This window comes from Corvus cornix, chromosome 1A, assembly GCF_000738735.6.
Source record: "Corvus cornix cornix isolate S_Up_H32 chromosome 1A, ASM73873v5, whole genome shotgun sequence".
In the NCBI taxonomy this organism is placed as follows: Eukaryota; Metazoa; Chordata; class Aves; order Passeriformes; family Corvidae; genus Corvus; species Corvus cornix.
This window is the reverse complement of record NC_047057.1, coordinates 47,287,315-47,313,545: the sequence shown is the minus strand read 5'-3', so window position 1 is coordinate 47,313,545 and position 26,231 is coordinate 47,287,315. Positions and strand designations below refer to the sequence as shown.

The 26,231-nt window shown below is 46.0% G+C and overlaps 7 protein-coding genes and 1 pseudogene across 8 annotated transcripts in view; 3 read left to right on the top strand and 5 right to left on the bottom strand.

Moving 5' to 3' along the window:
* Positions 1–15,882, bottom strand: part of LOC120411980 (histone H2B 7-like) — a 50,981-nt gene extending 35,099 nt beyond the window's left edge. Inside the window, 2 exon segments of the mRNA XM_039571650.1 lie at positions 15,445–15,515; positions 15,517–15,882. Coding sequence (XP_039427584.1) covers positions 15,445–15,515; positions 15,517–15,858 — 413 coding nt within the window. The 5' untranslated portion in view covers positions 15,859–15,882.
* On the bottom strand, positions 3,069–24,275 carry LOC104696397 (histone H2A-IV). The gene is made up of 2 exons (XM_039571654.1): positions 24,243–24,275; positions 3,069–3,776 (listed from the first exon to the last, which is right to left on the bottom strand). Exon 2 carries the CDS (start codon positions 3,774–3,776, stop codon positions 3,387–3,389), a length of 390 nt encoding a protein of 129 aa, XP_039427588.1. The 5' UTR covers positions 24,243–24,275; the 3' UTR covers positions 3,069–3,386.
* On the top strand, positions 4,097–4,603 carry LOC104696554 (histone H2B 8). The gene has a single exon (XM_010410934.3). It carries the CDS (start codon positions 4,142–4,144, stop codon positions 4,520–4,522), a length of 381 nt encoding a protein of 126 aa, XP_010409236.2. The 5' UTR covers positions 4,097–4,141; the 3' UTR covers positions 4,523–4,603.
* LOC120411994 (histone H4) lies at positions 14,819–15,166 on the top strand. Its single transcript, XM_039571667.1, has one exon. It carries the CDS (start codon positions 14,838–14,840, stop codon positions 15,147–15,149), a length of 312 nt encoding a protein of 103 aa, XP_039427601.1. The 5' UTR covers positions 14,819–14,837; the 3' UTR covers positions 15,150–15,166.
* Positions 16,215–16,630, bottom strand: LOC120411991 (histone H4). The gene has a single exon (XM_039571664.1). The coding sequence runs from the start codon at positions 16,613–16,615 to the stop codon at positions 16,304–16,306; it is 312 nt and encodes a 103-aa protein (XP_039427598.1). The 5' UTR covers positions 16,616–16,630; the 3' UTR covers positions 16,215–16,303.
* Positions 18,968–20,007, top strand: LOC104696555 (annotated as a pseudogene). Its single transcript, XR_005604618.1, has one exon. The product of XR_005604618.1 is annotated as a histone H2B 1/2/3/4/6-like (transcript).
* LOC104696399 (histone H1) lies at positions 20,964–21,709 on the bottom strand. The gene has a single exon (XM_010410718.4). The coding sequence runs from the start codon at positions 21,684–21,686 to the stop codon at positions 21,030–21,032; it is 657 nt and encodes a 218-aa protein (XP_010409020.2). The 5' UTR covers positions 21,687–21,709; the 3' UTR covers positions 20,964–21,029.
* LOC104696400 (histone H2A) lies at positions 23,590–24,280 on the bottom strand. The gene has a single exon (XM_010410719.3). The coding sequence runs from the start codon at positions 24,240–24,242 to the stop codon at positions 23,853–23,855; it is 390 nt and encodes a 129-aa protein (XP_010409021.1). The 5' UTR covers positions 24,243–24,280; the 3' UTR covers positions 23,590–23,852.
* Between the last annotated feature and the right edge of the window lie 1,951 nt (positions 24,281–26,231).

Genomic DNA, 26,231 nt, shown 5'->3' with positions numbered 1-26,231 from the left:
TCGGAATGCTTCTGCAACTGAGCAGAGTTTGATTTTGGCTTTTTTTTGAATATAGTCTTGCATATTATCTCTCCATGCTTTATGGAAAAACGAAAAGCTAGTAAGCAACTAGAGGTTAAGTAACATTTACTTGGGAGCAAGCAATCTGGGAGATGAGATGGCACTGCCTATGTTATGGTTAGTACTTTAAAGTGTAAGGTTATATTTTGTGTGGACTTAAAGTTCAAGAGCAAATTGGGGTCATATGATACTAAATGTTTATTTCATTACCAAAGCCATTTGTCATGCACTGTTCTTAAATCTAAGGCCTTCCACATTTTTGAGAATTTAGGTTGGCTGAATAGCTGAAACTAAATTTGGGAAGGGAAATTCCGCATTTTCAATGAAATATTTCGCTTGTCAAAAAAAACCCCCACTTTTAATTCTAATTTGTCACATACTCAGATCATATAATACATTTCTCCCTTTTATTTCAATATATAAAAACCTTTTATTTAACTGTAGTATGCAGACAGAGAATGGGTTCATTTACAACAAGCACAGTTACCTGAGGTAGAAAAACATATTGCCTTTCTACATAAACTGTGAATGACTGGTCAGGAGAAACACGGATATGCACTAATTGTAGGAAAACACTTCAGGCATAATTTAGCTGAAGAAAAAGGATTTATAGCATACAGAACTCATCAGTTCTCCTGTACTAACAAAAACATACTTAAACCCATCATGAAAATCCTGTTGGTGGCATAGAGAATGCAACAATATTTAAAAATTGCTATATAAGGAAACTGAGCTCATTACATGAGCTGTCTCAAGGAGGAAAGGTGGCTAGAAAGGCAGAGAATGAAATGGCGAACTTAATGAATTACAACACTGAGCTTAATGAGTTTCTAGTGAAGAACATAATAGAAAAACAAAACAAACACAACACTAGATTGCAATCTACCCATACCTTATTTGAAAACTGTTAAAATACTTGTGTTTTCAAAAGGTTTTTCAAACATCAGCGGGGGGAGGTGGAAATAAAAAGAAAGAAAACCAACAAAACCAAAACAACCAATTTCCAAGAGAAGCAGAACATATATACTGAAGTGCCTGAGCAGGAAATATGAACGTTACTCTTGAAAACAAATGCTCCCTCCTCACATCGTGTTTTCAAGGGCAAAAATGAAACCCGGGAGGCCTCTGTTTCGGGATTTTCAAATGGCCCAATCAGAACCTTGTACAAATCAATTCCCTTCTTCAGACCCACGTAATCTCTCCCTTCTCTACTAGATATACACCAATAGAAAGCTATTTTGCCAAATATGCTAAATACAGCAACATTAAGATTATTAAACATACAAAAAATTCCTGAAGTGTTTTAAACTTAATTCTAGCCTCAAATTTCAGAATGGTTACTAATAAAGTCCTGCAGTTACTGCTGTTTCCAAGTCCAGCTCCGAATGGTAGATGATTAATATCTAATGCAATTTCTTTCAGCAGAATAGGGATGACCCAAAAAAAAAAAAAAAAAGAGAGAGAGGGTAAAAAAGGTTCTCTGCCTATTTCAGGAAAGAAAAGGAAAAGGAAAGCCAAAAAAACATACAAGGAAAAAAAACCAAACAACCACAAAAAAGCCCCACAAGAAACCAGACAAAAACAACTCAACCTGAAAATTGTTTAAGAAACATATACCGCTTAGAAACAGACCCGCGATTCTCATCTTGTTTCCAAACAAGACTTCAGCCGGGCACTCCCACGTTATCTCCCTCTGCTTGAAAAACATTTTCCATTAACACAACGCCCCAGTGACTCACTCCTCTGCGTCCCGAGGCAGAACACTAAAAGCAACAACAAAAAAACCGAACAAAAAAACCCAGCAGAGCTTTCCTCGCCTTAGTTCTCAAGGGACGATTTTAAAGAACAAAGAAAACACCCTCCCCCAGCCCTTAGGCAGCCTCGCTCGGAGGCTCGCGGCGTTGCATTCCTGCCTTCCCTTCGGGCAGTTTTTACTTCCACGTAAAATATCACTGAACGAAAAACAAACTGGAGTCTCTTTTATCTACGTCTGTTCTAACAAAAGAGGGAACGCGGTGATCTTTGCAGTGGGGGAACAAAAAAGCAAAAAAACCTGAAAATTAACCTGTTCAGAGGAAAGAGAGGAGAGAGGAGCTGTCGCCGTCTCCCAGCAGTGCGGCCACCTCGAGGCACCAATGGTGGAGAAGCTCCTCCCTGTAAATACCGGTCCCTCGCGTATTATCTTGATTTATAAGCCTCTTACACCCCAAGAAGAGGGATGCAGTGGCTGGCGGCTTCAAAGTCCACAGCCTTCACATCACCAAGGCCGTGTCCCCCTTCTCAGGGTGCGAGGGGCTCCCTCAGTCAAGCAGGCCCAGGCAGTTGTAGCGACCAAGGCCCCAAAAAAAGGCAACAAAGGCTACCAAATCTAAAAAAGCAGTACCGAACTCAGCAAAGCCAAAGGCAGCAGTACCCAGGAGACCATACTGTATAAGTAAAGGAAACTTTTGCAGGAAAATCGCCAAGAGCACTTTTAAACACCACTCATGATGAAGGAGGTGATGAAGGATGAAGGAGAAAGAATGAAAACATCAGTTCAAGTCCAAACTAGTACATGACTCCCTTCCCCGTGTATATGTGACTTTCCGTAGAGCTTGTACATGAACTCACACTCGAGCCAATTTAGCAACTGTCATCACCATCACTTAATTCAGAATAGAACTTTTGGAAACCCTTCTGGACTGCATCCCAGGGAAGTACTTACGGGGGTTTTTTTACTATTGGTTGAAAGCTCTAAGCTGCAGACAAGAAAAAAAACACGGAAAGCAGAAAATCACAGCAACCGCTACGCGCAAGGCACTCGAATCCGGCTTCCACGCCCAACACAGACACCCGCGGCTCGCAGGGAGCAGAGGGGCCACAATCCCGCCGCGGTTTGAACGCCGCGCGCTCCAGCCGGATTGGCCGGCGGCAGCCCCGATCCCGCCCCGTCCTTCCTCCCCGGGGTGAACGGCGCTTCAGCCCCACGGAACCCACGGGGAGGGAGGCAGCGAGCACAGCCTTCGGAGTTCACGTCTCTTTTTAAGCCATACGGCGGTGACCGATTCCATCAGCCGTAACCGCTACCTTTTATTGATTCGTTCACAAAAAGGGAAGCTGACACACGCTTACATAAGCACATTGATTTTTAACATGAAGGCAGAAAACCAGATTAGCGAAATAGAACTTAAAGATACGTAACATTATATACAGCAAAAAACCGTCTTCAAAATTTTAAGTCTCTAAATATCAAATAGGATATATTTCTAGGCTCAAGCGTTCCTGCTCTTTCTATGAAGATGTGGGTGGCTCTGAAAAGAGCCTTTGGATTGTTAGTCAGGTAAGTTTTACTTGGCTTTAGCCTTGTGGCTGTCGGTCTTCTTGGGCAGCAGCACGGCCTGGATGTTGGGCAGCACGCCGCCCTGCGCGATCGTCACCTTGCCCAGCAGCTTGTTGAGCTCCTCGTCGTTGCGGATGGCGAGCTGCAGGTGGCGGGGGATGATGCGCGTCTTCTTGTTGTCGCGGGCCGCGTTGCCCGCCAGCTCCAGGATCTCGGCCGTCAGGTACTCCAGCACGGCCGCCAGGTACACCGGGGCGCCGGCGCCCACGCGCTCCGCGTAGTTGCCCTTGCGCAGCAGCCGGTGCACGCGGCCCACGGGGAACTGCAGCCCGGCCCGCGACGAGCGCGACTTGGCCTTGGCGCGCGCCTTCCCGCCCTGCTTGCCCCGGCCGGACATGTCTCAGCACAAAAAAAGACACAAAAATAAGCGAAAAAAGTTAAAGAGCTACGCAACAACGCTGCGAATACAAAATAACTGCGCTGAAAGCGTCACCTCTGCCTTTTTATAGCTCCTCCGGAGGTTCGCTTGGACTTCTGATTGGTGAAGACAGGGATTGTGAATTGAGCCAATTGGAAAGCAGATGTGAAAACTCAACCAATAGAAAATGATGTGTCCTTTGACGTCACGAACCAGAATTGTCCAATAGACAAAGACAACATTGACTCATCTCATTTGCATACCGTCCCTATAAATACGGGGGGGGACGCCGCTCTCGTGTTTACGTCGTTCCTGCGGTAGCCAGGTATTGACTGACCCGAAAAATGCCGGAACCAGCTAAATCCGCTCCCGCGCCCAAGAAGGGCTCCAAGAAGGCGGTCACCAAGACCCAAAAGAAAGGGGACAAGAAACGTAGAAAGACTAGGAAAGAGAGTTACTCGATCTACGTGTACAAGGTGCTGAAGCAGGTGCACCCCGACACGGGCATCTCGTCCAAGGCCATGGGCATCATGAACTCCTTCGTCAACGACATCTTCGAGCGCATCGCCGGCGAGGCGTCGCGCCTGGCGCACTACAACAAGCGCTCCACCATCACGTCGCGGGAGATCCAGACGGCCGTGCGGCTGCTGCTGCCCGGCGAGCTGGCCAAGCACGCCGTGTCCGAGGGCACCAAGGCTGTCACCAAGTACACCAGCTCCAAGTAGGGCGTCTCGGACCGTCACTTACAACTCAAAGGCTCTTTTAAGAGCCACCCATATATTCCATAAAAGAGTTGATCACACTGATTATTTTCGGTGAGTGGTATTTATATTTAGCCGCGTTTAAATTCCCGGATTAGAACATACTGTTAGAAGATTGGGAAATGTTTATCCTGTTTAAGTACTGGGGAAGATTTGGGTCGTCTTGTCGGTGTCCTCTTCTGATACTTGGTCCCAGAGGTCTATAAAAAGCATGATAAGCGCCTAATGAGTTTTAAAGCTATTATAATTTTTTTTCCGTATTTTATTTATTTGCTCTAGTTTTTTACAATGACAACTTGTTCTCTTTAAATATTAAATGTTATTCTGAGGTGACTTGGCCATAAGACAAAAGGCCTTGTTTACCCGGGAAATTAGGGATTAAGTCTCTGATAACTGAAACACGATGTTAAATGTAACATCTAGTAGCAAGCACAGCAGATACATAGTGGTATAGAGAACAGCATAACTTCATTAGTCTTGGAGGTTTCATAAGGAAGCGGTGTACTTTATTTCTTTCTCCAACGGAGTAGAACTGCAGCAGAATCAAAAAATCCCGAGGTGACAACGTAATAGGAAATTACAAGTAAACATTAAAGACACTAGGAGAAAAAAAAAAAAAAAGCGAAGGCGAACGCTTTAACGAACCTCAGGTTGCTCAGAACGTGCAGGGGAGGCTGTATTTAAGAAAACGGTTTTTATAATCTGGTTAAATCCCAGTTGTCCCGGGCAGAGGCAGCGAGAAAACTGCTGCGGGCCAGAGTAAAAACTCCGCGTCTGCGGGCGGGCTGCAGCAGTGGAAGAGCTCCGGGCCGTCTCCAGTCCCGCTCAGTAGGGCGGAGCTGAGGGATGAGGGGAGGGAGGGAGCGCGGCTGCTCCTGTGGAGGGAGGGAGGTGCGGAGCGGGAAGCAGCAGCTCGCCCTTCCCCCCCCTCCATCCCTTTCCCTACCCCCCCCGCCCGTTCCTCCTGTCCCCCCCCTCCTGCGCGGGATTTTCAAACCCCGCCCGTTGCCCAATGGGAGCCGTCTCTTCGCGCTGGCCAATCACAGCGCGCTGATGGCCATAAATAGCGGCCCCGCAGATACCCCTCGGTCAGTCCCTTCGTTCCGTCGTTGCTGTTCTTTCTAGGAGATGGCGCGCACGAAGCAGACGGCGCGTAAGTCGACGGGCGGCAAGGCGCCCCGCAAGCAGCTGGCCACCAAGGCGGCCCGCAAGAGCGCGCCGGCCACGGGCGGCGTCAAGAAGCCGCACCGCTACCGGCCCGGCACGGTGGCGCTGCGCGAGATCCGGCGCTACCAGAAGTCCACGGAGCTGCTGATCCGCAAGCTGCCCTTCCAGCGCCTGGTGCGCGAGATCGCGCAGGACTTCAAGACCGACCTGCGCTTCCAGAGCTCGGCCGTGATGGCGCTGCAGGAGGCCAGCGAGGCCTACCTGGTGGGGCTCTTCGAGGACACCAACCTGTGCGCCATCCACGCCAAGCGCGTCACCATCATGCCCAAGGACATCCAGCTGGCCCGCCGCATCCGCGGCGAGCGTGCATAAGCTCGTTGGCAAACGGAAAATTCAGACCATCGAAAACCCAAAGGCTCTTTTAAGAGCCACCACAATATCACTAAAGAGCTGTTAATTTCTAGTCGTGTTGGAGGTGATGTTTTTCGGGGGAGGCTTTATGTTAGCAAGATCTTACGTCTCAGGTAAGTAGCAAGCTGAATGCGTTTATTATGTTTTAAAGTTACAGGATCTTGGTTTTAGCGAAACAGTATACTGCTTAATTCCTTTGAAGTAATTTTGCTAAGACAAATTTTTATTTAGGGTGAAATACTGCTTTCTACATGTTTTCCCTGTTGGTGTTTCCGTATTTAAAACTACTGTAATAATTTTTCCTGATCTGAAAGGAAAGATATCCAGTTAGAAAATAAGTTGGTTTTGTTTGTTTGGCCGTGTCTTAAAATCATTCGCTTCAAAGTGCTTGAATTTGTAAAGGAAGGAACTTCCACAGAATTCCGCTCTCACGATTAGAGACGTTTAATGTATTGTAAATGTTGGGCTGTGCTTATGTTCCTCATTTAAGGTAACAGTTTAACAGTTTATTGGTCTATTTTCCTGAAAGCAATATTGTTTCGCTTTCCAAACCCTGTTTGTGTTTTTTTTTTTTTTTTTTTTGAGGGCGCGCGGGACTCCCTTTGTTTCTGAAGCCGTAAAAACTCCTTTCCCGCCTTCCCTGGAAGGGCTCTCAATCGGTAGTTTCCTCAGTGCTTTATCACTCGTGGTCGTGAGCGCCGTCCCGCGGGCATTTTCAGCCCATCTCGAGCACTACTATTTATTCCCGAGATAAATGTTATTTTCAAAAGGGGAAGGGGAGCGGGGGTGGAATGTAAGGTGGAGGCAGGGATGTTTTCCGAGTCCCTTTTCCAAGTGGTGTGCTCCTTGCTGGTGTAGGACCGCACGCGTGACATCCTTAATGGTTCTGGGTATCCTGTAAGAATTCTTAGATTTTGGGTTGCACCAATTTTCTCTGTCATTATTGAGGCTCTCGAAAAGATTTGTTGAAGTTACCACAGATGTGTTTTCCAAGGAGTATCTATGCTTAATGACCTAGCAAGTCTAGAATTTTAAAATTCTGACGCTTCCCTATTCGTTGTATTCAGTGATTTTTGTGAACCTACCTGGAAAAAGGATTTCTCCCTCACTGTAAATTCAATGACACACCCTCTTGCTCTCCTAGTAAATAGATCTGTAGTCAGCTGAAAAATTTACGTTTCCTAAGTTATTCCTGACTCTAGGCCGCCTTTATGTATTTTAGTACTACAGGCCATTTTATATCATTTGAGGAGCCTGCTGTTCCATTAAATTAATGGAAATAATGTCCCTTTGGTTTTTCGATGCTACAAATGAGTATCCGTGCCTTTAAGAAGCGGTAGGATTGAGTTGGACACAGCCTTCATTTAAACTAGGAAATAAGGAGCCACGGAGAAATGTTTCGAGGAAATACTTCTCTTGGAAAGCCCAAAATTGTAAGAGTCTTAGTTTTCTCTTAACTGCTGATAAGCTTCATTTTAGGAATATTCCCTTCTCTGTGTCAGAAACTTGGACTATGCAGCAAAATCTGACCAATCAAGTGCCTCGACACCATTTTCTTTCCTCTGTTTTTCTCACTTTCAGCCATTTTCTGTTACTGAACCTCGGAGGGTTAAAAGGGAGGGGGGAAGTTATCGGGAGTAGTGCTTTGGGAATTAAGTCTCTGGTCTGATTTTTTCATCCCCCCACATTTGTTCATTGATATAGGACTTCTGCTTTTCAGAACAGATTTTTTACCACCGGGATTGCAGAAATGAGTTTTTGTGCAAGCTAACTCATTTCATTTCACTGTCTGAGATAGCCAAAGATATATTTATCTGAGCCTGTTTGCATATGCTTATAATAAAAATTTAATAGATCCAGTAGAGTAGCTTTTCCTAATAGTTTATATAGAAAGTATTTGATATCTAATATAAGCCAATGGTTAGAGTAGTTACATTTCAGCAGATTTTTGGGTGAAAAATGATGCTACTTTTTTTTTATGTTTAAGAAATACATTATTTTTGAGGAGTGGGACAGGAAAACAGGTTTTATTTGCCTTAATCTGTTGCATTTTCCTCTAGTCTTCTGAAAACTTCATACTGTTTTATTAAATTAAGTATTATTTGGATTCAGTCTGAGAGAACTGTATGCTTGAATTGTAAAAAAAACACTAACAACTAATCAGCTGAGACAGAAGCAAATGTGCAATGCTTTTTTTGTTTGTTTGTTTTTCAGGGCTCATATAAACTCCGAGTTGTAATGCCTGAGTCTGAAGTAGTTTTGGGGTGTAATACATAGCAAAAGGGTGGTGTGTAGTCACACATGACTCAATGCACGATTCCCTAAGTCCAAGTGAGAATACAAGTGGAGATTCCTCTGGTGCCAGCAAGGTTCAGCTGCATTTCTTTGCTTTTTGCAGGAGAGCCTGAGATAAAAGAATGCTGCCAAGTCAAAACTGGATGTGAGCAAGACCACTGTGCTGGGCAGCTGAGGATCAACTTGAGCGTTGCTGTTGGTAATCAAGGTGCTTTTGCAGGTGATTTTTAGATGCTCAGCAAGATATTTGTCTAGGACTGGTCCTGGCTCTTTAACTATCCTCCTTGGATGAACTGGCTCAAATTAAAATCATTGCTTGGAAGAATGCTCTTATCAGTCCAACCAGTAAAATAGAGCATAACTACTGACATCCTGGTGAAATACTTCATTTCAGGCAAATACATAGAAGGTCTGATGACAGCATCTTTCTAGAACAAAAATATTTTAATCAGTCCTGCTTGACAGCTCGAAGTTTCTGAAAAAATCTGAACAGCTATACCCATGTGAAGAAGAACAGAGGTGCTCATTTGCATTAACTATTGTAATGTAAATATTTTATAAAGGTGGTTTCCATGCAAGCTAGTATGCAAAGATAGGTCCTAAACATGTTTTCATTTGAAAATCCCTCTTCTGGGCTTCTTCACAATCTGAATCACCTGTTGGTTACAGTCTTCTGTAAACACCAACAGAGAAGTTTGAGCTTAGCCAGCCGCAGCTCTCCTACAGGCCTGGCTGGTACTGCTCTGCTGCATCATCTCCTCTCTCTTCTCTCCCACTTTCAAGTCATGTTGTATCTTTAAGCTGGGTATCAGCATGTTTCAGATCGTAGATGTGCAAACAATGGTGTCACAACAGCATGGAACACTTGTTGAGAGTTTATATTGTATATTAGAAAGTACTTTGTCAGCTACTCCTATTACGGAATTAATTACACTGGCCAGAATAACAGGTCCTGACCCTTGGATCCTGTTGACTAATGCACTTTTCCAAGTGAAGGTTTCCAATTTCTTTTATTAGTTTTCAGGTTACAGCTTGAGCTGGGTGGATCTATAGAGTGACCACTACACCAAAAGTTAACCTTCAATCCCACACAGGCCACCCAGCACTCAACTCCCAAGTCCATCACTTGCTTCTGGTTAGTTGTCTCTTCTGTTGTTTTTTGTTTGTTTGTTTTAATTCTTCTAACTATTGTGTAAATGATCTTCATCTGACATTACCTTAATTCTTGGAATTGTTTCCTTGATCCTGCCTTGCCTTTTTCATTCTGCTTTGGGCTAGTTGTATCTTAGCAGCATTAGTTTTTAACAAAACCTTTTCTTTTGGTCAGCTCTTGTGGCCTAATTCTACAACCACTCCAGCTACTATGCTAAACTACTTAATACATCACAAGGATATGGGGAAAGAGGAATACAGTTAATGAAATTTCCTGTAAAAGACTATGAAGCAACACAAGATGAAAAACTGTTTTCAGTGAAGCTGTTACAGCAATAACAGGGTTTGGTAATAAAAAGACAATGAACTAAAGGAACATAATATATAAAGCAATGAAAACTGAGTTTGAATTAAAACCATTTGTACATAAAAAATGTAAGCCCAGTTGGCTGGGGCCCTCAGCCCCAGTCTGTGATGACTGATAGGGATCACAGAAAGAAATCCTGCAGCTCCAGAGGCACTGGGGTGGCAAAAGACATGCCCTAAACTTGCTCACTCCACACTGTTTTTGTCTGTGCCACCCATAGTGCCCTGCACCTTAGTCTAAAGGCGCTTTTAGGTTTGGCTTCAGGTTCAAAGAGCCACAAAGTCTAGAGTCCCAGGGACCCAGGTGCCACCAAAGACATGCCAAAGTGAGTATGGCACTTCCCCAACACTGGTTCCTCCACAACTTTCTCTTCTAGGCCATCCATGGTGCTGGGCACCTCGGCCTCAGCCTAAGCCTGCTCTTAGGGTAAGGTGTCAGAGTCACAAAACGCACACCTGCAGGGACCCTGGGGAAGGAAAGAGCATACCAGGGGCAGTGTGGCACAGCCCCAACATTTTTCCCTCCTCACCTTTCTCATCTGGGTCACCTGTGCTGCTTTCTCAAGTTTGCATGTATTGGCAATGTTCAGTTCTGTATCTGTTTCCCCATCCTTCATGTTCTTTTACCCTTAAGCACTGTGAGATTTTTCTAGTACATTAATGTGAAGATTTTTTTTAATGGGCTTGATCACTTCATCTTTACACATCAGCAAAGTCTGTACTCTGCTGTGCTGTCATCTGTTCTCATGTGGAGGTTAAATGTAGTTAAGATATTAAGGAACCTGATTATATATCCTCTGTGTCCTTATTGCTTCTCTCTACATTTTATTCTTGCTCATCACAATCTGTTTCTGAAGATCTTCCATTTCATTGCATGCCTTCCCCACACCATGAATATTTGATGTATTTATGAGTATCCCATTTCTCTCTGCATATAGATTTTTATTTTGTATGTTATTCCAAGCACAGCACTGATCCATCAGGACTGACCTGTAAAGCTATACAAAATTCTGGCCTATAAAAGCTTCAACTTGCAATGCCATCAACAGGAAAGTAATTGATCCAGAGGGCCCATGATACACTTGTCCATAAGTGTTCCATATGACCCCATGGATTTATGGCAGTATGCCAATGTTGTAATGAACATAAGGATATAGAGCTTAATGCACGATGTAAGAAGCATGGCAAAAAACAAACAAAAAAGAGTGTTTCTGAAACACAGCTTTTCAGGAGCAGCCAAAAGTCAAGTGTAAATCTTTGTGTGTTTTGGATGCCAATTCAGTGTGCTGAAGTCTGAACATTTCCTGAATTAATTTCGACTACTGATAGTACATGAAAGGTAGGTAAATCCCCACGGCACCAATGCAATGATAAGTAGCACTTAGGAATTTTTGAATGCTTTGCTGCAGTCAATCAGCTCATTGTCAGAATCATTGTCACACTGAGATTGAAGGACTTCTAAGCACAAACAGTGCCAGCTGCAATTCAGGTTACTTATATTCTGAAATAGAATATTAAGGAAGGATTTCCCCCCCTCTTTTTTACTAAATGAAGCATGCTGTTGGTTGCTGAAATTGAATTGTATTTTACTTATTTGGGCTGATTTTGATCTTCCCATCAGTTGTCCCAGGCAGACTCATCTGAGAGGCTGTTGTTGTTTTTAAACACAAAGGAAAAACAAACATGTTTGGAAAAAATTAAGATCATTACATGGATATGGACTAATCCACTTCTAGGAGAGATGCATTTAAAAGTCTAAGAGTGGTAACAATGCAGAGACTAAAGAAAATGGAGGGGGTGCCAACATTTGTCACTCTCAGACTCCTTTGGTATTCTCAGTCTAGGCCAATATAACACAGAAATTTTTCCAGAACAAAAGTGTCACCCCACCTCTGCATCCAATGCTTGAAAACAGTAACAGACTCAGCAGCATTTCCAGGCCAGTCCTTGCTGTTTTTCTGGTTGTTGACACAGGCGTGTGCAGAGTTTGGGTTCACCTTACAACAGCAGCACAAGTGCAGTCTACACAGAAATAAAATGAAAAGCAAGTCTACTGTGAAGTATTCAATGCTGGTTACGTGCTGTGAGGACTGAACTATAATTATTATACGTGTGTGCATGCATGTGTACATGCAGTCATTATACATTTTCAGAGACCTGTAACTAGGATCTTTAAATGAGAAGAATAGGAAGTTCTTAACATCCTTACAAAATTTATCTATTTTAATGGCCCTGAAATGCATGGCTGTAAGACTACATTAGAGGTATTGCATAATACACAGTACTTTGCAAGCACCTGCATATGTTGTAGTTTAAGAACACTTTCAAATGCTAAAACTTTTTATTCTCAAGAGTTTAGGGGTCGGGGCTCATTTGGTTTTTTTAACACATTATAAATAATGTTTAAGAGTTACTTTTTATGTTTATTTAACTAAAAGTACTGTATGAAGTTTGCACTAATTCACCCAACTGTCCCAGGATAGATGCAGAACCCAAATACATAGGAGAGACACCCTCACCCAAGTCCTCAGAAATGTAAAGCAGAGCTCCTTGAGAGCCTCCATGAGACTCCAGCAGGTATTTACTGTTGCAAAAGGAATGGTATTCTACTCCTCCTTCTCTTGGATATCTTTTTGTAAGTGTTTCATTCACCCATCAGTGCTAATGACGACTTTATTTAACATTCTGGTTTTGGAGTTGCTAACTGCTTTTGCTGTGTAACAGGCTTATGTGACTGGAGGGTGTCACAGAAAGCTGATGGATCAATCACTTTCCCGTAGAAGGCTCCAGTTTAAATGTAGGAATCAAATAGAAGGTTCACTAGTGGTGCTTATAAGAAGGTGACCAGCCACAAAAGCCAAGAGGGCCCCATGTTGGGGAAGAATAAAAACCAAATGCACTATGAGACATCCCTAAATGCTGGAGTCACAATTCCAAAACAAGCAGTTGCCTAAGTTATAAAGTAGATTCTAGCAGTAAATTTACAGGTTCATGAAAGAAGGATGAAGAGTTTTGAACAAAGTTGTCTGCTGCAGAGGGAAATAGAAAAAGAGCTAAAAGATATTAAAACAAGCAAGCAAACAAACAAACCCCAGTAAAACCAACCAAATCCAAAATTGTTTCATTATGTTCCTGTGTTTGGAAAAAGTAATTAGGATAAATCCTTCTATCTTACAAAAGGAAAGCAAATTCCTTTTTGAACATGGATCTATCACACTTTTGAGGGGTTATGTGAGGGGAGGTAAAGAACGAGATAAATTTTTTACCCTAGCATGTGTGAGTCATTAGTAAGAAAGAAGGATGATGGGGGATGAGGGCATTGTAACTGCAGCATTTTTTTTCTTCTCTTTTTCAAAGAAGTTACACAAAATTATGCCAGTGAAAATGTTTTATAATGCTATGAGTTCTCAGAATATGAACACTAAATGCCAATTACAACAGAAACCACACCAAAACAAAATCTCTAAAAGGATCTTTGGATAATTCTAATTTTCACACTTCTTGAAGACGTATTTATTTCTATGTCAATATTCCTTTATTAAATGTAAAGATTATTTATTATTACCAAAATCAATAGAAATTTGTGAAAATTTCAGCTGTTAAAAAGTAGAAAGGAAAAATGCCAAGTGAACCTAAATCTTTTTTAATTGTGAAACTGTGTTTAATCTCAGTAAGAATTAGTTTAATAATACCTGTATAAGGAGGTAAAATTTATTAGTTTATGCAATTCTGCTTTAATCCAGGAAACTTAGTAGAACTAGAACATTGATCTGTATTTTAGTGTTACAGTTAAAAATACGAGTAGCATTCCTCTTGTAAATGGCATGTGTTTAGCAAGGAGATAATCCAAACATTAGTGTGAAAAACTTGAAATAGTCTTTCATTTCCATTACAGTGCAGACCAAGAACAGGTCCCCTACTTCCCCAGTAGGAAGCATTCCCGGAAAATGTTGTTGCAACCAGTGGCTGCTTCGTGACGTTCTGTTCTTTCAGAATTCTTTAGGCTCTTTCCTAAAAACGGTGAAAAATATGCTAGATAGTTAAAGATATGACAGATACACATGTACATGTTTGCATGTGTGTGGACTTGTGTTTCAAGGTGCCAAATAAAACAAACATAGGCCACAGAACTGTTCACGCTTTAATCCTCTCGAATGAATTCGGCATTATATTAAAAAAAAAAATTAAAAAAAGGTAAAAAACCTCTACCCATTACGAGGCTTAACCATTTCCTTCCCCTCCTATTTTAAACAACAAGAAGCTAGTAACAGAAAGAAGCTGTGGGTCGCAGAGGACAAGGTTGGCAGAGTTATATAAATTTCCCGAGGAAGGTGTCTATGCCGGCAAATGCTAATAACAAAAAAATTAAAAAGGAACACTTGAAGCGTCCAAAGCAGAAGCCGGGATGGGCGGGCGGAGAGCAGCGGAGGGGCGGGGCCGGGGCACCGGGGGAGGCCCCGCATTGGTCGGATTTTGCCGCAGACCTGCTGGCAGCGGGGAAGGCGGTGCGGGAAGAGGGTGCCGCAGCCCCCGCTCCTGCTACCGGCGGAGACTCAGAGCTACTGGGGAACTGTCACCGCGCAGGGGGGCACGGCCAGGGCGGGACGGGAGAGCAGCAAAAGGAGGCGCGGTTGAGAGCGGGGCCGGCGCGGCCTCGCTCGGGAGAGGCGGAGCCGCCGCGCGCGTCCGGGGGGCAGAGCCGGGAAAGCCCCGCGGCCGCGTCTCGCGGGACGCCCGGAGCCGCGCGGAGGGGACGAGCGCGGTGGGCGGGGACTGGGGCCGAGACCACGCCTCCCGCCGCAGTCCTCAACCAGGTCGGCTCCCGGAAAATAAAGAGCCGCTGGGGGCGGCTGATGGCGCGTAGTGGGTCGCTGTGGAAAGTGGGACCATGTCTGGCCGGGGTAAGGGCGGCAAGGGGCTCGGCAAGGGCGGCGCCAAGCGCCACCGTAAGGTGCTGCGCGACAACATCCAGGGCATCACCAAGCCGGCCATCCGCCGCCTGGCTCGGCGCGGCGGCGTCAAGCGCATCTCGGGGCTCATCTACGAGGAGACGCGCGGCGTGCTCAAGGTGTTCCTGGAGAACGTGATCCGCGACGCCGTCACCTACACGGAGCACGCCAAGAGGAAGACGGTCACGGCCATGGACGTGGTCTACGCCCTCAAGCGCCAGGGTCGCACCCTCTACGGCTTTGGCGGCTAAATTTGAATCGCTAAAATTTACAGTTCTAAAACACCAAGGCTCTTTTCAGAGCCACCGACAGATTTCACTATAAGAGCTAGTAATTGCTTCAAAATTAGTAATGCAAGGAAAAAGTGACCTTAAAAACCGTGCAGTATTCTGTACCTAGACCAATATACTTTATTTGCTCTTTTAACAAAGGTAATCCACATGAGAAAAAATCTCATTATTTGCAATTACAGCTCTATTAAGACCGTGTGGTGGCTCTTAAAAGAGCCGTTTGGTTTATAATTTAAAATCCTTTTACTTGGAGCTGGTGTACTTGGTGACAGCCTTGGTGCCCTCGGACACGGCGTGCTTGGCCAGCTCGCCGGGCAGCAGCAGCCGCCACGGCCGTCTGGATCTCCCGCGACGTGATGGTGGAGCGCTTGTTGTAGTGCGCCAGGCGCGACGCCTCGCCGGCGATGCGCTCGAAGATGTCGTTGACGAAGGAGTTCATGATGCTCATGGCCTTGGACGAGATGCCCGTGTCGGGGTGCACCTGCTTCAGCACCTTGTACACGTAGATCGAGTAGCTCTCTTTCCTTGCTCTCTTGCGCTTCTTGTCCCCTTTCTTTTGAGTCTTAGTGACCGCCTTCTTAGAACCTTTCTTCGGTGCCGGAGCAGATTTCGCCGGCTCAGGCATCTTTAATGTTTTCTTTCCAAGACCTTCGCTGTAGCACAACAACATCGAAAATGGCGCCTGGCCCCGGTATTTATAACGGTGTTATGCAAATTAGAGGATTGTAATCGTTCCATTCCTATTGGAGTAAAAAGTATCAACGTAATGTCAGGCACTTCTATCCTGCAACCGCCAGAGCTCAGGCGCTGCAATTTACACAATCGTAGAGCTTTGCCGTTGGGGTGGACAGTCCTGGATCTGAAAACGTAATTTAGTGCGCGATGCTAACTGCAATGCGTTGCCATTCAGCAGCGCAATTAGCACCGCCGACCTTGGCACTATAGATACTGCAATTACCCGATAATTACGGACTACTTAAGCTACTATATATATTATTCCAAGTTACTAAAAACTTCAGAAACCCCCGTATCAGTAATAAACAGCTCTTATAGTGAAATTTGTGGGTGGCTCTGAAAAGAGCCTTGGTGTTTCTGACAATGTAAGTTTTTTGAGTTTAGCCGCCAAAGCCGTAGAGGGTGCGACCCTGGCGCTTGAGGGCGTAGACCACGTCCATGGCCGTGACCGTCTTCCTCTTGGCGTGCTCCGTGTAGGTGACGGCGTCGCGGATCACGTTCTCCAGGAACACCTTGAGCACGCCGCGCGTCTCTTCGTAGATAAGCCCCGAGATGCGCTTGACGCCGCCGCGCCGAGCCAGGCGGCGGATGGCCGGCTTGGTGATGCCCTGGATGTTGTCGCGCAGCACCTTGCGGTGGCGCTTAGCGCCGCCCTTGCCGAGCCCCTTGCCGCCCTTACCCCGACCAGACATGCTCGCCCTAGCACACCGCCGCACTTAATGCGCCAACAGCAGCCCGCGCCTCTGTATATTGCCGGCGGTCCGACCTGGTTGAGGACTGCGCCGGGGCCGGGCCGGGGCGGGCTCTTCCGCGCGCCCTTCCCCCGCGGGCCGGGGCGTTCGCGCCGTCGCTCCCACAGGGGCCGCGCGCTGCCGGCTCGGGCCCGGCCCCGCGCCCGGGAGGCCAAACCCGGCTCGGGCCGCGGGAGCGGATCCCGGCCCGGGTCGCCCCCTGCCCGCCGCGCTCGGCCCGGCTGCCCGGCCCCGCCGGCCGGCTCTCGGTGCCGATGGGGAGCGGGGCCCCGCCGGCCGCGGGGCTGCAGCAAAACCCGGCCAATGGCGGCGGCGGGGTGGGGAGAGCCGCGTCCCGCCCGCGCCGCGCCGCCGCCATCGCGCTGCGCGCCAACAAAGGGCCCGGGCGGGCAGGGGAGAGTGGGCGCCGTGGTCCCGCTACTACAGTAAATGCACCCTTTTCTACCCAAGGCTGAGAAACGGGAGTTTCTCTTTTTTTTTTCTGTGGGGGCGACATTTCAAATTTTCGCTGGGGGGGAATTCTTTTGCGTGTCCCAGGTCTCTGACTTCATTATCACACAACTTTCTTTTGTTTATGGGACCGAAGATTGATGAAGGAGCTGATTTGTGTCTCTTGCTGTGAAAAAAATCCATACCTCTTAATGGCTTTTAAAAAGTGGCATGTGTTTGGTCATTTTCATTGTCTCACTCTTCATTGATACCTATTGAATTATTCCTTTCACTCTATTTTTTTTTCACTTAATATTGCTTTTTGAACACAAATCAATAGTTTTTATTTACTGTAGTTCTACAGCTGCATTCATTTTAATGAGTTGCATCATCTTCATCATCTTTAGTAGCTTCAAGTGTACTTATGTTTGGGGTTTTTTTTTGAAAATGCATGGTTGACTTTCTCCCCTTCTTTATTCTTTTCTTTAATCTTGTCTTTTTTTTAAATACACTTAATTTTTGTTGTCAAAAGGTGACACATATATTTAGAGTTTCTCCAAGGAGTTAGAGGGTCTTCACATGATAACACCCAACAATTTACAAAAGTAGAAAACCTGCAGCTGCAGGCAACAAGGTATGGAGCAAATCAGAAAATTTTGCTTAAAATTACAGTCTCAAAACCTAAAGATCTGTAAGTAGCTACCCACAAGCAACCTAGCTTCTCAAATGTGATTCTAAGGTTCATCATAAACTTTAAAAATTTTCCCAAATAATCCCAATCACAAGGCAGATATGTCTCATCATCAGTACATTTGTAATTTTCCCTAATGCTATGTGCTGTCTTCTCTTGATGGCCAAGTTGTTCTTTAATTTTTCCTGGGAGCTCTTGGTTCTTTTCTCTGTGTTCCCCATAGAAAATTATACCACACTAAAAGGAAGTTATGTCCAGAAATGAATCTAAATCTTCAACATTTATCCCTGTTCTGGATGAGAGGCAGATATTAAAACAGAGCAGCAGGATAACCGAGGTAGCATTAAGCTGCTCTTTTTAACACTGTTTTGCCTCCAGAGTTTAGGTGAAAAGTACAGCAGATGCACTTTCAAGCAAGCCTCCCTCACCGGAAAGAAAAAACGTCCCATCCTTTCTTTGTCTGATTCCCTTCAGACACCACTGTATTGGATATAGGCTGGAAATCTTTGTGGATCTATTCTTCTGCTCAGCATGGTAAAAAGGGAAAAAGAGCAGAAGCAAGACCAGTCCTTGAATAGTCCTTAAGGTTTCCAAAAAGAAATAGCATCATGTTTTCTTTTTGCAAGATGAAGTGATATTAACAAGAAAACAGCTTCATTTTCTGGTTCATGGTCAATTCAAACTGCAGAATAAAATCCACATTTAATTTCTAGGATTATCATGGTTTTGACTTAAACACATCCTTCCAGTACTTGTTGCATCTTAAAAGAAATCAAATAATTTCATGTTACAAATTAAATCAGAACTTCCATTTCATTTAAACTGATGAAAAAGAAACATGCTCTGTGGGCCAAAAGGATTAATTCTAAACACGATTAACCATTTTTGTATTCTGGAGTCTCTGTATCTTTCCTGGTTGCATCTTTCTCCCTGTTACATTTATTTTGTGGCTGTTAAAAATGCAGACTATTACATGAAGCACGCAGGTATGCTCCTTCGTGTAGAAGAAAAAAAGAGTAACAAAACCCCTCACAAGCTGATTTTTTTTCTTTTTTCTTGTAGAAATGCCGGTAACTATATTTTGTGGGTCCCTAACCCGCCGGAAGCTGCGGAGGACACACGACCCGGCTGCTTCGGGTGACCCCGGGCCGGGAGAGGCCGGGCAGCAGCGTCCGCGTTCGGCACCGAATGCGGGGATTGAAAGAGCTCATTCTGATTGGCTGATAGCGCTCGAAACATTGACCAATCCTAGCGTGGTGTTTAAAAAGGACCAATAGCAAAGCACTCCGTACGATGGGTGACGTCAATACGCCCTTTGTCCAATGGAAACACTGCTTTCTGATACCAGCGATTTGCATACGGCCCGTATAAATAGCGGAGTAATCGCCTTATCCGGCACTCCGCTGTGATACAGCCGCTAAGGAGCTGCAGCCATGCCCGAGCCGGCCAAGTCCGCCCCTGCGCCCAAGAAGGGCTCCAAGAAGGCGGTCACCAAGACGCAGAAGAAAGGTGACAAGAAGCGCAAGAAGAGCCGCAAGGAGAGCTACTCGATCTACGTGTACAAGGTGCTGAAGCAGGTGCACCCCGACACGGGCATCTCGTCCAAGGCCATGGGCATCATGAACTCCTTCGTCAACGACATCTTTGAGCGCATCGCCGGCGAGGCGTCGCGCCTGGCGCACTACAACAAGCGCTCCACCATCACGTCGCGGGAGATCCAGACGGCCGTGCGGCTGCTGCTGCCCGGCGAGCTGGCCAAGCACGCCGTGTCCGAGGGCACCAAGGCTGTCACCAAGTACACCAGCTCCAAGTAGGGCGTCTCGGACCGTCACTTGCAACCCAAAGGCTCTTTTAAGAGCCACCCATTTTTTCAATTAAAAGGGCTGAATCAGTGCTTGTAGTGGGAGGTATGTAAACAGGCTTAACATTTGCACGTTAGTAAATCAAGTGTTCCTTTTTATAGCAAATTTAAATGTACTTTTTAAGTTCTTTAAGAGTTTGTTTTGCTTGTGCTCGGTATGTAAACTTGCTTGTTCAAAGCCTGTGATCCGGTTCGGTTTTTAATGGAACTAAAAAGCAGCGGAACTTGTCTGAATACAAATCCTGTGGGGAAGGTGCAGCTTTTTCTGAGGGTTTAATGCCTTTTATTTGGTTGACCTAGTATTTACTTTCAGCGCACTATAGTAGTAAAATAAATATTTTTTTTATGTCTTGCGGGCTTAATTTTTTTAGAGGGGCTTGTAAAGTTTCGGGTTTTATTATTTTACTTACATGTACTCTAACCTGCTGTTACCCCTACCAATACTGGCTGTTTCTATTCAAGTAGGTGTTAGTACTTGATTAGGCAATGAAAAAGGTTTTCTTGAAGGGTTTTCCGCCTTAAAACACCGATTTCCCAGAGTTTTGCAGGAGATGGTTCTGTCTTAAAGAAAATAAACAACAAAGCTGCTGATAAAGGGGCCATCAGTGATTTAGACTGCAAGGTTTAATGGGAGCCGGGGAGAACCGGAGCGCGGGGCCGCAGGCTCCGCGCCGCGCCGCTGTGGGAGCGGAGCGCGGCGGAAGCTGCCGCTGGACCGGGCCGTGTCACGGCACGCACGTTCCCCCATCCCTGCTCCCTTCCTCTCCCCGCCTCCCCCAGCCACACCCGGCTCGAAGGCCGTGAGACAGGGGAGGGAGGGCTGATGCCGCGCGTCACTGACCGGCCAGCGCTCGCTCCCCGTGCGGGGCCGGCACCGGGCGCAGCCACGGAGGGGAGGGAGGGAGGGTCATCGCCCTGGCGGGCGGAGCCTGGCGCGAAGGCGGTGCGGGGCGGCGCGGGGCCAATCACGGCCCAACGCGGCACTTTTAAACTCCCCCGGGCACCGGAGCGAAGGGCGCTCGCTGCTCCGCGGGACCGCCGGCGCCGCCTCTTTTTGCTCCGGGCTGCGCCGGTCAATGAACGGGGGCGGGGGCAGGCGCAGCTGCTATCGCAGGGCTCCCAAGTTGCACGTAGGGATACGCTTCCTCTTAAGAGGAAGCACCAGTCTCCCACGCAGGCGTTACCGAACGCACACGTACCCAAAATCTGAACTTTCATGAATGCCGTGTAAAGCCCTACTGAGATCTCTAAGTGATTTGGGTTTGCTGATGTACGATAGCAGTGTTCCAGCTCTTTTTGAGAGTAAGTGGGTGGCTCTTAAAAGAGCCTTTGGGTTTATTTAAATGAGTAGACTCAATTTTTCTCAGTCATCTTCACTTCTTTTTGGGCGCCGCCTTCTTTGCCTTGGCTGCTTTGGGCTTGGCTGCCTTAGGCTTGGCTGCTTTGGGCTTCACCGCTTTGGCCTTAGCCGGGCTCTTCGCGGCCTTCTTGGGGCGGCCGGCCTTTGCGGCTTTCTTGGGGCTCTTGGCCGCCTTCTTAGCTGCGGCGGCTGCCGGCTTCTTGGCCTTCTTGGGGCTCTTCTTCACCGCCGCCGCCTTCTTGGGCTTCTTGGCGGCGCTGGCGGGCTTCTTAGCCGCCGGCTTCTTAGGCTTGGCAGCCGGCTTTTTCTTCGTTGCTTTTTCTTTTGTCTCACCCGGCTTCTTATTCAGCTTGAAGGAGCCGGAGGCGCCGGTGCCCTTGGTCTGCACCAGGGTGCCCTTGCTGACGAGGCTCTTGAGCCCCAGCTTGATGCGGCTGTTGTTCTTCTCCACATCGTAGCCGCCCGCGGCCAGCGCCTTCTTGAGCGCGGCGAGGGAGAGCCCCTTGCGCTCCTTGGAGGCGGACACTGCCTTAGTGATCAGCTCGGTGACGCTGGGCCCCGCGGGCTTGCGGGCTTTGGAGCCGCTCGCCGCCTTCTTCGGCTTCTTGGCGGCGGCTTTGGCACCGGGCGCAGAGACTGCGGGAGCGGCAACAGGCGCGGTCTCCGACATTATGTCAGCCGTCGTCCACGATCCAGGGGAAATCACTGGGCCTGGAGCAAGTCGGCAGCCTCGTATTTATAGAGCGGAGCCGCGCGGTGATTGGTGCGTTGCAGAGCCCGCCCCGCTGCACGGCAGAAAGGTCTCTTCTCCCCGCTCATTTTGTGTTTCTTAGGAGCCAAAAACGGCTGTTTTTATCAGAATTTCTGCCACCAACCCCCCCCCAGTTCGCAGCGGCGTGGAAAAGAAAGACTCTTGTTCCCCTCGGCCAAGTTTCCTTCCGAGGAGGCAACGGGTGAGCTAAAAAAGAGGCAATAAACACTGAGTCCTGGACCTGAACAGACCTCGGGAGACAGAAACTTTTGTTTTTCCTTCTAAATAAAATCCGCGACGTGGGGAGCTAAATTTCCAAAGTAATTAATTAATATTCTTTAAAGGGTCTTCTCTTAATCTGAGCTGAAAATCAGGGGTTTGAATCGATATTTTAGTCGCAAATTGATTTCAAAGAGGAGGAAGTAACACAGGCTCATCTTGAGCACTGAATATGGATTAGAAATTAGCTCCTTTGTCCAAAATCCTTTACCTCTTTCAAAATAATTAAGAGAAAATAAACTAGTGCATCATGCAGCAAGGCAAGAAGCAGATTAAAGTTCTGTGAAGGGCTTTTTGTGCCCCCAAAGGAGGTGACTTTTTACAGCATAGCAGTTTGCACTGTATTGCTCAGTGTACACAATACAGACATGGTTGCCTCGTCCTCTGCTACAGAAATACTTACTATCTTAATAAATCAGGTGACATAAAAACTTAAAACGGCCAGGTTTTGTTAATAATGATAACCAGTGCCCTATCGTTTGATAATATGTCAGTGTTTTTATTTTGATACAGCTGGATTGGCAAAAATCTGAGTCATCATTGTCTAAGGAGACACTGCTGCGGCTGATTTTCCCACTACTTGGACATATTAAAATTTGCTCAAGTGATCAGTTAGCATTCCTCTTTCACAGCAGATTCCTGAATATTCCAATTTCTTACTGTCTAATGACTGATCCCTACATTGGAATTAATATTAAAAACTACATGTCTTGATGTATCTGCTACACTGAAACAGCTGGCTGCTAGCAACAGGGGGAACAGTCTTCAGATGCACTTTTCCAAGACCAAACTTAAATTAAAAATAAATGCACATTGTTTTTCAGAGTACAGAGAATTAAAAGAAGTATTCTCTGATATGTTTATTAATGCTTGCAACCCATTCTTTTGAGAAAGGCCTGTAAACTCCTTTTTACCTCTTGCTATTGTAACTGTTGGTGATACTAAAATTCTGGACAATGTTTTGATTCAAGTAATTTATATTTTCAAATGGATAATTATTAAAATACGTTTTTTGAGCAATAATAGCAGATTCTCTGTTTCTATTTCAACATATTTATGGTTTATATTGAGCACTATGTGTAAGGTAGAATCAAAACTGGCAACAGTCCTTTTCACCTCAGATTACCAGTGCATTGTGTGAACAATTATTGTCAAACTCCTTCAGATTTGAGGCAGAAAATGAGCTTGGCAGCTGAAAGATTTTTAATAAGAATTAGTAATTCAGAATGCCTATTATTATATTAAAAAAAAAAAACCAAAACAAAACCAAAACAACAACAACAAAACAAACCAACAGGAAAGCCCCCAACAAAGCCTGTAGGTCTAGAAATTGTTTAAAGGGGTCAGGGCTGTTTTTAAAGACATCAGTGAATTACCAGAACTTCACATATGGCCCAGCTGAAAAACAAAGAGGCATGATGGGGCTGTGGGCTTTTTATTTCGGTCTTCAGAAACTTTGTGTCTTTCTCCAGAGCAGTGATTTACTTAGTATCAAATTAATCTCGTCAGTAGTAGTATACACTTACCAGCGATTGTTTAACTGTATAATGAATTTTTTTTAAAATTTAATTTTAAAGAGCCAAGATATAAAGGGTTTGGGGTGGTTTGCTAGTTTTTTAAGAGCTGAGATACTACGGCTTTGGGGGTGGGTTGTTCGTTTTAGGTTTTGTTTTGGCGTTTTTAAGGAGACGATTGGAGTTTTTTAGCTTGTTTTTTCACTAGGATGTACAGCTCCTTTTATGAGGAAGTGGGTGGCTCTGAAAAGAGCCTTTGGGTTACTTGAGGTGGGAGCGCTCCTCAGATGTTTCACTTGCTTTTTGCCTTGTGGCTGTCGGTCTTCTTGGGCAGCAGCACGGCCTGGATGTTGGGCAGCACGCCGCCCTGCGCGATCGTCACCTTGCCCAGCAGCTTGTTGAGCTCCTCGTCGTTGCGGATGGCGAGCTGCAGGTGGCGGGGGATGATGCGCGTCTTCTTGTTGTCGCGGGCCGCGTTGCCCGCCAGCTCCAGGATCTCGGCCGTCAGGTACTCCAGCACGGCCGCCAGGTACACCGGGGCGCCGGCGCCCACGCGCTCCGCGTAGTTGCCCTTGCGCAGCAGCCGGTGCACGCGGCCCACGGGGAACTGCAGCCCGGCCCGCGACGAGCGCGACTTGGCCTTGGCGCGCGCCTTCCCGCCCTGCTTGCCCCGGCCGGACATCGCTGCTGACGCTGCTCCGCCGCCGCCCGAACTGACGTGGTCACGTGTCCCCCTGCCCCGCGCGCGGCTGCTTTTATAGCTCCTGCGCGCGCCCCGCTCGCTCTCTGATTGGCTGCGGCGCGCTCTGGCTGGCTCCGACCAATGGCGCCGCGGATCCAAATCCGACCAATGGGAGCCGCCGGCGGCCGCTCCCGCCGAGCCGCCCCCGCCGCCGGCCCCGGCCCCGCTCCGCGCCCGCCCCGAGCCGCGCTCCGTGAGCGGGGACAGCGCGGGGGAAACGCGTCCCCGGCCGCCCGAGCAGAGCAGAGGCGCACAGCTGCCGCCCCGGAACGGGATGGGGGAACCCCCGCTAACGCTATCGATTTAGAAATAATCCCGTATTTTAAACCTCAGAAATGCTACTACAGGGCTACTTTAAAAACGTGTTAATGTTCTGACGAATGAGAAACTTTACATCCAGTAGGAACATTTACACCCCAGCACCACTGATATGTGTAGAAACTAGGCAGCAACACGTACTACAGGAGGTTTCCCTGATTCTAGAGACAAATTACTTCAGTATTGCTGTAATCAAAGTCACACTGGTGTCTTCAAGCCGAATGATCTGTCTCCAGGCTGAATCTTTTCACCTTTTGTAAACATAACTGATGTCGTCAGATAACTTCTACAACAGAAGTTGCTTAATAAATAAAGAACTTCCTGTTTCAAGAATTGTATAAAGGTACATCACACAATATGCATTAGGTAGGCGGAGAATATGCATTAGATGGGCGGGTTCACGTAAATTTTACTGTATAAAAGATGTAACTTACTACTCCTTGGTGCGCTTGATTTGTGCACCCCACGCAGAATAAACAATGTCTCCTTTCCAAATTAGACTCTGTGTCTGTTCTTAGAGAGCTCCTAAAGCCAACCACAATGAGGTATTAACGGCAAGGCTGTTGTGCAGAGCATTAAAAATCAGGCTGTCACACTTACTCAGACTCGAGAATAATCACTGCACCAGGAAGCTGAAGTGACTTCTTGAAGATTCAAGACGTTCCTCTGCTATGCTGGCCCTGTCTTACAGACAAAGAGATTCCTGTTGATTTGGTAATCTGCCATGGTTTCTCTTTATTTCCTGGCATATTTGCCTCCTTCTTCCACGCTCTTTGGGCAAGGGCAGACCCTGTCCTGCATAAAGCAATGAAGGAGCCTGCAGCTGGGCTTAAGTCACATCCCTCTGCTACACCAGAGTTGTACAACCGGCTCTTCCTTCATTTTCCCAATTCTGCTCTCTTGTTTCCATCAATTTCAGTTATTTATAATTTTTTTCTTGTTCCCATCTTCATTCCTTGAAGTTTTTGTACTCTAAATCATGGTTCTTCCTTTTTATGCACCCCAGATCCTATGATAAGAGTATCATAAAATTATAGTGGAAGAAGTGTGTGGACAAGGCTGTAAGTTTCAGACTTAGCTAAAATATATTTCAAAAGTACAACCAAAAAAAAATATTTAAGATATTACTGACACAATTGCAACTAAGTCCTGAACCAGGAAGAGAACTGCTGTGCAAACCTTTTTGATTGTGTCCAGAATCTGTGAAAACAGATGCAAAGTTTTCAAGTGTAAGTTTGGTTAGCTAATAACTTTGCCTCCTTAAACCAGATTTGACCTCAAAACATGGTGTATTCCATTAAGACTGAAACTTAGAGCCAACTAAATGTATTGTTTGAAGTATCTGCTAGTCTGGGGTCTTAATATTATTAGCCACAAGTAAAATTATCTGTCAGTCAAATCTTTTAACATTAAAATTGTTTACTGATTTTTAGCTAAGGTAGCCTGTCCATGATGCACCCAGTGGTTATCTGAGGCTCGATATGAAGCAAACCTTCCAATAGGAGTATATAAAGTAAATTGGCTTGTAATTATTAGTAGTATTTCAGGACTTAAGTTTCTACTAGCTACCAATAAAGGTTAAAAAACGGATGTTTATGAACTTAAAAATAA